The 9,415-nt window shown below is 43.9% G+C and overlaps 1 protein-coding gene across 3 annotated transcripts; it reads right to left on the reverse strand.

Moving 5' to 3' along the window:
• Positions 1 to 1,964: 1,964 nt before the first annotated feature.
• BLOC1S2 (biogenesis of lysosomal organelles complex 1 subunit 2) lies at positions 1,965 to 8,919 on the reverse strand. Of its 3 annotated transcripts, none has more exons than XM_081105420.1 (5): positions 8,270 to 8,919; positions 7,794 to 7,910; positions 4,874 to 4,993; positions 4,084 to 4,188; positions 1,965 to 2,424 (listed from the first exon to the last, which is right to left on the reverse strand). In XM_081105420.1, the coding sequence occupies exons 1-5, from the start codon at positions 8,349 to 8,351 to the stop codon at positions 2,393 to 2,395; spliced, it is 456 nt and encodes a 151-aa protein (XP_080961546.1). In that variant the 5' UTR covers positions 8,352 to 8,919; the 3' UTR covers positions 1,965 to 2,392. The 3 variants fall into 3 exon arrangements, with proteins under 3 accessions (XP_080961546.1, XP_080961547.1, XP_080961545.1); XM_081105421.1 differs by having other exon boundaries at positions 8,277 to 8,675; XM_081105419.1 differs by lacking the exon at positions 8,270 to 8,919 and adding an exon at positions 8,042 to 8,262.
• Between the last annotated feature and the right edge of the window lie 496 nt (positions 8,920 to 9,415).

Consider the following 9,415-nt stretch of genomic DNA (forward strand, 5'->3'; position numbering starts at 1 on the left):
AGTTTCACACTTACATTCAATTATATCTCTAGTCTCCTTTAACCTCCCATAGCCCACCTACATTTTGGTTTTGGTTTTCATGGCATTGACTTTTTTGGAGAGTTCAGGCCAGTTGGTAGGAGATAGCAATGTTTAAAGACATGGAAACAAAGGTCAGAGAGATCCTGACAATTGAAGGACATGGAAAACTCATCAAGGGGCAGCCAAACAATTCAAAATTAACTAAAACGTAAAGTAAGTTTAAGGAAGAACAACAAAGTTCTGGTTTTCCTTACAACTTCTGCAATGCTTTTTGGGGCAATATCAAGTTCCCTGCCTCATAAATATTGATGCCCCAGCTTCGCTGGCAAACTAAGCATGTGTTTTTCCACTTCGGGGTAATGCAGCACGGTCCAGGAATGGAGATCGACTGAATTTTGAAGAAGAGTAGAAGTTTGCCAAACATGGACGGATAATAATTTCAGAAAGGAAACAACAGTAAGAAATGAAAACGCATCCATGGAATTCTGCATTGTCTTCAAAACTTTTTTGCAAATCTAAAACTATATTCTAGCCGAAACCGGTTTGGCTCAGTGGATAGAGCGTCGGCCTGCGGACTGAAGGGTCCCGGGTTCGATTCCGGTCAAGGGCATGTACCTGGGTTGCGGGCATGTCCCCAGTGGGAGCTGTGCAGGAGGCAGCTGTTTCTCTCTCATCGATGTTTCTGACTCTCTGTCTCTCTCCCTTCCTCTCTGTAAAAAATCAATAAAATATTAAAAAAAATAAAACTATATTCTAAAGTAGAAAGTTTATGAAAAGAAAACTCATCCTTGGGAATGAAGGTGGATCAAGATAGTTAAACACAATGTAAGTGTAACAAAATATGAAATTTTAAAAAAGGGAAAAAAACAGGAGCCTTGTATGCATGCCAAGTTTGGCTTTCGAATACACATTCTTCCCAAGTGCACTTGGAACATTCTCCAGAATAGGTTAGGGCACAAAACAAGTTCCAACAAATTCAAGAAGACAGAAATTATATCAAGTATCTTTCCAGCCACAAAGGTGTGAAACTAGAATTCAGTAACAGGAGGAAAATTAGAAAATTGATGAATATGTAGAAATTAAGCAACACACTCCTAAACAACCAATGGACCAAAAAAAGAAATCAAAAGGAATATAAAAGAATATCTTGAGACAAATGAAAATGGAAACACAACATACCAAAACTTACGGATGTAGCAAAAGCAGTTCTAAGAGGAAAGTTTATAGCTATAAATGTCTTTATTAAGAGACACTATCTCAAATAAACAACCTAACATTACACCTCAAAGGAACTAGAAAAAGAGTAAACTAAGCCTGAAGTTAGAAGACAGGGAATAATTAAGATTAGAGCAGAATAACAGAAACAGTCCAGAGGAGCAGAGTATAAACAGTGGTGGTCTGGAACACAGATAGTGGGAAATGATGGAAACAAAGTTAAGAACTGTTTTGGGAGATGGAATTGAGGACCTCACCCACCTTCCTAGCTAACACCCAACTATGGATAAGCTTGCCTGTCTTCTAAACGACACTGGTCAGTCATATTATCCACCTACTGATGTCCTTGGTCTGGGAGGAAGATGATCAGGTCCCCAGGAGCCCCCCTCATCCTGCAAACAAAAGTAGGAACATATTTTATAAAATGCTTTTTTTTATGAGTGGCAGCCCCACCTGCCCCACCCCCACCTCATACATACATACGCATACACATTCTGTCTTTGTCTTTATCACATTTCCAAAGGGGAATACATGTCAAGACGTCATCCATCCTGAGACATCTGATTCACACAAAGAAGAGACAGGAGGGCCCATGATATACACCAAACTATCACAACACTCCTTTCACCGTTTCTGCTCAGTCTAAAAGACTCGGCCTGAAATTATTTTAAGATTTTTTTATTTATTATTATTTACTTTTACAGAAAAGTAAATTACACAAGATGAGAAACTGAAGAAGTTTGTTTTATTTTCCTTTTTAAATTTAGATTCTTGTTAGCAATACATTAGCTCAATAAAAAAAAACAAAAAACATTTACACAGTAACTCAAAATCCAGCCACTTAGAAAATAAGCCCTCTCATTTGATTCGACTGAAAAGCCCAGGTTTATCCTGAACTTTGAGAGACTTGGTGTCCTAAGTGGATAATTAAGCATTCAAGTAAAAGGTAGGGGAGATAAGTGTGCGTTGCTGAGGTATGCTGCCCCAAGAGAAATTCAGGAGTAGCCACAGTTCTCCAGTTTACTCCAATGGCGGGATGTTTCTGGGACGGCCAGCATGGTTTCCTTTTGAGGAGTTGTGACAATTCATCAGCCTCAGGATTCAGGTCTCATTCTTCCACATTAAAAAAAGACTTTGTTCCACAGAAATAAGTTTTTCATCGCTTCTCCAGCTTCTTGTACTTGGCTTCTGCGAGGGTGAGAGTTATATTTAAAACTGGCTCCTAAAAGATACTTCTTCATTAATATTTCCTAGCAAGTTCAAAAATGTTTATTACATTTTTAAAAAATTTACTAGCCCCAATCTCATCAGCTGTCCAAATTGTAGGCACACCATAAATGTTAACTACCATATTAGCTAAGGACAGATATTTGAATATCTATCTAAATTTTATTGATAGGCACAGCTTAAGGTAAGAAGTCAAACACACACATAGAATAAAGAACCCGACACAAGTTCACTATGTTCTAACCCTGTCAACAGCACCTGCTCAGATGGCTCCACAGGGAGTAAGCAGATCTACGGGCACTTGAGCCACTAGGAGCGTAGGAAATTGCCTCTCCAGGCACTGTGCCAGGCACCCTCTGGGAGCCAGACTGGAACTCTCAGGAAGTATAAATGTATGTTTTACCTTTTATTGTCTTATCCCCAGAAAGCAATTTTGAAAGATACAAAGATTTAAAAGACCATCAAATAGGCTTTTTAATGGAGTGGATTCCCTTTGTCTTTAAAACTTTAAAAGCACCTTAGTACAATGCCACCTATATAGTTAGGTTCAAGGTCACCATTCAGAAAATTTAATTTTAGACAATGAAACTGTGAATCACCACCCACATCAAATCTCAGTCTGCTACAAACTACTCTCTCGAAGTAGTCAACAATTGTTTCTGATAAAAATAAAATAATCTGTAAATTATATCTAGGATAAAAACAACTTTGTTATTTTTAGTCATGGTTATAAGAGCCAGAAACAGTTAGTAAGCCATCAACACTAAAAGTACTGTTTCCTCCTTAAAGAAAAAGTAATTACTGAAGAAAACCCTTGCATAACTATCCTGTTTATTAGACATATGTATCTACATTATTAAAGATGCTCTAGCTCTAGTCTGCTGAACCACAATTAAGAGCTTGAGCTTTGTAATCAATCAGACCTGGTTTGGAATACAGCTCTTCCACATACTAGCTTTGTATCCTTATAAGCTATTTATCCTCTTCAACCAGTTTCCTCCTCTATAAAATAAGGATAAAAATCATGTACTTATCTCATAGGTTATTGAGAGGATAAAAAACATAATATATATAAAGCACTAAGAACAGTGCCTGATATATCAAATACCCAGGAAATGTTAATTACTAGTACTACTAAGAAATTATTCTCACTAGGTTTTTGTGAAGATTAAAATAAATCATTGTAGCCCTGCCCAGATGGCTCAGTTGGTTGGAGAGTTGTCCTGCGCACCAAAAGGTGACAGGTTTGATTCCCGGTCAGAGCACATATGTCAGTTGCAGGTTCAATCCTCAGTCAGGGCACCTATGGGAGGTAACTGATCAATGTTCTCTCTCATATCGATGTTTCTTTCTTTCTCTCTCTCTCTCTCTCTCTCTCTCTCTCTCTCTCTCTCTCTCTCCCTCCCTCCCTCCCTCCCTCCCTCCCTCCCTCCCTCTCCCTCTCCCTCTCCCTCCCTCCCTCTCCCTCTCCCTCCCTCCTGCCCTCTCAACATATCCTCGGGTAAGCATTAAAAAGAAAAAAAGACCATTGTAAGCACCTCATCAATATTAACTATCATATTAACTAAGGTCATAACAGCAGGTACTCTTATTAAGCAAAACAGAAATAAAAAGGGTTACCCAGTTTTTTGGAATATGCATCCAATTTGTAGGCTGCCTGTTCAAGAGCTGCTACTTGCTCCTCAATTACATTGATTTGATCCAGATAAGGCTGTAGTTCAGCATCTTTGAAAACAAAGACAGGCCACATGTTTCTATGGCTTCAACAAGTGGAATAGAAAAGAGTGAAAATGTAAGAGTGTTAGTGTCTCTCCAGCTCTGCCTAAGACACACAAGGTGGGATGACAAACGCTTTAGAAGACAGTAACTAGCTGATCAGGCATGACTGTGACCTAGACAAAACAAGTCTCTCTCATCCATTAACTTTGTCTCTTAAATTCCTTATTCTATAAGCAATCTTTCCATTACAGATTCCATATCTTGGGTACTCCCAGACCAGGAAAGAGACAGGGAACACAAATATAAGCTAAGGGAAAAAATACAGTCTACCAGCCTAAATGAGCATTTTCCATTTATAGATGTTCTGGTTTTCTGTTCGTAAGAGTAATCCTTTATGGATTCCACTGTTAAATCAATTCATTGATTTCATTGTTAAATCACAATCTGGCCACCCTGTCTTTTCCCCATCACTTTTCAGGTATAAACTGATTAAATCAAGATTCAGAAGCAGAAATAACCATACCACCAAAACATGCTGCTCCTCAGAATGGAAGAAATGCACCTTAACTTTGTAATTCACTTAGAAAATGAGCTCCCTGAGTACAGAGGCCATGTTCCATCTCCTTCTCCATGGCCCCAATCATAACAGAACATTTATTACAAAGGTGTAATTATAAAAATTATTACTTACACTTCTGGTTTAAGTCCTTTAAGTTTCTACTAATGTTTATAGCAATATCTTTCATTTCAAGATACTTCAGGCTGGTTAATTTATTCATATTTTCCAGGAGCTTATAGTCTTCGCTGGTGGCTTTAAAACAAACAGAAGATATAATGCCTTTAATATTTGTCTTGGATAATTGGAATGTGGAATTAGAGGCCAAATGGTAGTTCAAGGCAGGATCTAGGGAATGTCAAAGGAGCAAGCCACTTTTGACCTATGACATTTATACTCAGCCTGTGTACTCTAAATGTCTAAGTAGAAACTCAGGCAACAATCAGCAAATTATTTAAACCAAATAAGATCCATAAACTTCAGGATCTGGGTTAGAAAGGGATATGATAAACATATGTCCTAAGAAAAGGGAAGTGAAATAGACTTGGTATTTCTACAGTGTGAAAACATGTAAACTGGGGAACTGCACCATAAATATTATTTGTATATACAGTCAACTAGGACCTTACCACTTCTTAGTAACTCACTTGTTACTATGTGATGATTCTACACTGCATTTTATGCACTGACTTTTCCAAACCATTTGACTGCTTCTCATATTCTCAATTCTTTGCCCCATCCCTACTCAAAGCACATGGCTTCTACTCCAATTTTCTCAAGCTGCCCCAGCCTTTTTGCCTCACTTAGAAATTTCTCTGTACCTTAATATCTTCCCAAGAGGAACAAGTGCTTTATTCCTGCCAAGACAACTCCACCTGCTGTGTTCTTGATCCCCAACTCTTCTATCTCTTCAGGGCCTCTCTTCAATCATCTCCTTTCTCTTACATTTCCAAACTCTTTCCATCCTGGATCTTCCTCTCTATTAGAAATATATCCAGGCTTCCTCCAGCCCAAAAGTACTCATTTGCTCAAGAAAGCAAAGGAGCTTCACTGCTAACTCTTTTGAAAGAAGAGTTTACACTCACTGCTTCCTCGTCCTCACCATTCACTCATGTGAACCCCTGCAGTCTGGCCTCTGCCCCTACCATCCTGGGAAATTACATGCCCCAGTCTCCTAACCATGAAATTCATAGTTCTAATTCTCCTGAACCTCTCTATAGTGTCTGACACTATGCTCTCCCTCTCTTCAGGAAATTCTCCCTTGGCTGCTATAGAATTGTATACTGTATTACAATGATTTTTAAATCTCCTTCTAACTGTTCTGGTTTCTATGCCAGATCCTTTTTAAACCAACCTCATTAACAGTCAGTTCTCAACTTTTCTCAACTGTGACACATAACTGACGTTTACACGGGTGGCACATTCCCATGGTAGTTCCTTTCAAACTCAAAAAAGTATTTATTCAAGTAAAAATGACAATCGGGAGAAATTACAATCTGCTTAAAATTAATCAATCAGCCCTAGCCGGTTTGGCTCAGTGGATAGAGAGTCAGCCTGCTGACTGAAGGGTCCCAGGTTTGATTCTGGCCAAGGGCACATGCCGGGGTTGCAGCAGGGGGCGTGCAGGGGGCGGCCAATCAATGATTCCCTCTCTCATCATGCTTTTCTCTCTCTCTCTCTCTCTCTCCCTCTCCCTTCCTCTCTGAAATCAATATATATTTTAAATTTAAAAAAATTTAATCAATCATCTGAAAACTAGGTACTTAAAATACTGTTATTAAAAGCAAATTAACTGCCCTATGCCGGCATTCCCTGCTCTGATCTACGTCTAAGCTCTTCCTTGCCAATCTCATCCTGCACAGCCTCAGCTCACAGCACTATGCAGGTGCCCCCCGAGAGTAAAATCTGTTTCTCCTGCTCTGACCATTCTTTGAGATCTGGACTCATGTGTTCAAGTCACCTGAGTGTCTTAATAGTAGTCAACTGAGTGTCCTGGTAATATCTAAAATCAGCCAAGCCCAAACTGAAAATACTATTTTCACACTAAGCATAGTTCCTCTTTCCAACTTCCCTATTTTGGTTGATGGTGCCACCCAGGCTTAATAGCTCAAATACTAGTACATCCATCTTGGGCTGCTCCCAATCCCTCAACACCCACCTTAACAAGTTCTACAAATCCCACTTCTATAATGTTCTTGCACCCATGCCTTCCTTTCCATTCCTTTTACAGCCACTCCGTCACACTGGGCCAGACTTCACCTTTTGGACCCTCCTCAGCACACAGATCATGTGTTCATCTGGAAATACACCAGGAACCAAAACCTTAACCACCCAAGGGTGTCACCAAATCCTCTGGCCAACCTAACAGGTCCCCATTCCCCAACCCCCTTTTCTCTCTGCCCCAATAAATACAACTGTTTTGGCCAAACACATTCCTCACTTATACACACACGCACTGGTTGTCCTCCTTTTGGGCCAATCATTCATTCCCTTCACAACCTGCTCAAAATGCCCTTCCGCCAAGGCGGCACTTCTTGATTCTTTTTTGTTTTCTCAGCGTTATTCTGCAATACGGAGGCCTGTTCAGTTGTATTAAGTATTCTTATGTGTGTGGTTTTTAAAAATATATATATATATATATTTATTGACTTCAGAGAGGAAGGGAGAGGGAGAAAGACACATCCATGATGAGAGAGAATCATGGACCAGCTGCCTCCTGCACGCCCCCTACTGGGGATCGAGCCTGCAACCTGGGCACGTGCCCTGACCCCATGACCGGAACCGCACCTGGGACCCTTCAGTCCACAGGCCAACGCTCTATCCACTGAACCACACCGGCCGGGCTTCTTATGTGTTTTTGAAGGCAGTTCGTGAATTTCTCCAGGGAAGGAATGAACCTCTTTCCTTCCCATTCATGACGGCGCCAAACTTCCAACAGGCATGTTTCTGGGCAGGTGGGGTTCGGGAGAGGGGGGCGCAGACCGAGGCTGCGGAAGCACCTCCCAGGTCCCCCCCACGATAAACCGCAGCTCCGGCGAGGGGTGCCCCGCCTCACCGGTCAGTTCCCCCGTCAGGTAAGTTGCCATCTTGGAGAACATGTCCCGGCAGAGCTCAGTGATGTCAGCCTCCGCGGGCTCCTTGGCCTCCTCCGCTGTCTCCACCGCGGCATCGTCTGGATCAAAGGAGAATGAATGGCCGAGTGTCCTGCCCACGGCCGGTCCCCACCCAGCCCCGGCATCCGCTCCCGCGGCCCTCCACCGGCCCTCATTCAATCGAGTCGGCTAAATTCCCCATGAGCCGTACTTTCAGGCCCCTCGCTCCGTCCGGGCCGCCCTGACACATCAACTCTGCTCCCTCGCGCGGCTTCAGCGCCCACCGACTCCGCCGCTACCATCTCACTCGCCCCGACCCGGCACAGGACACGCCTGCACACACGGGTCCGCCCCTCCGACCAGGTGACCCCGGCATCCGGGCCCAGCCCACATTCCCAGGCCTCCCTCCGGGCACTTCATCCCCCTCCACTCGGCGGACCTCTAACCGGCTCCTCCCGTTGGCTCGCAGGGACACCTTCGGGCGCCGCAACCGCCGCCGCTGCCGCCGCCGCCGCCGCCATGCTGGGCCCCGCGCCGCTTCCGGTTGGGGCGTGCCTGCGCGTGCGCACCGGGAGCCCTGGGTTCGCCCTGGGTTCGCCCTGGGTTCGCCCTGGGTTCGCCCTGGGTTCGCCCTGGGTTCGCCCTGGGTTCGCCCTGCCCTCTCTCCGCCAAGTCTTGCCGCTCAAGTTTGAGTAACAAAATGTAAGCGTGAAGCCACCATTGAAGCTAAGAAAGGCTATCGTGAGTGGATCCACTGCCAAGAGTCGCGACGTCTGGAACTGAGGATGCGCTCGTCCTAGAGGGGTCACCCGTCTGGTGAAACTCGCGACCCGTCCGGTCCGTCTGAGGATCGAAGGCACCGGAGACCGGTCACCCCTCCCCGGAGACTCCGCCCCGGCTGCTGTTAGTCGCCAACGACTGCGCGGAAAATCCGTGCTTTTGGACTCAGGCTTAGGGAAACCTTCCGGCGTTGATCCCCGCGCCGAAATACTCTCCCTTTCAATGTCCTGGATTAACCCCCACTCCTTGGCCCCTTTTTCTTAAACTGCAGGCTGGCACCTCCTTCTCTTGCTGATGAGGCCTTTCTATAAGAAGGCTTAGATCGTAACTTTTTTTAGGGCTGAGGATAGACGGTGGTTCTTTACTGCGTGGTGCTATTTCACAAGTCTCCTCGGTGTACAGAGTGTACTTGGTGAGATGGGTGACGGAAATGGATAAGAAAAAGCGACTGGGGAGCAATGGGAGGTGCAAAATGAGGAAGGGATGAGGATCACAGGGGAAGGGAAAGGAGATAGATAGGAAGTCCTGAGATGCAGACCTGTGCACCCAAAATCTTGGTGTAGAAGTTTTTGGTCTTATCCCTGGTTATCTTCCATCTGCACCCTCTCACCCTCCCCCACTTACCAACTACCCCCCCCCACACACACACACCCCAAAGTAAGGGGGCTACCTTATTCCCTTCATTCTGAGGACCAGTCTCCTAGGTGACTGTCTCCAGTCTCTAATGGTACAATCATAGTGCCCACCAGTTCAAACCATTCCTATGAGCCAGATCTTATTTCAGGACTCCCGGAGCAGCCAGCTC

This window comes from Myotis nattereri, assembly GCF_964212035.1.
Source record: "Myotis nattereri genome assembly, chromosome: 13".
NCBI classification, from domain to species: domain Eukaryota; kingdom Metazoa; phylum Chordata; class Mammalia; order Chiroptera; family Vespertilionidae; genus Myotis; species Myotis nattereri.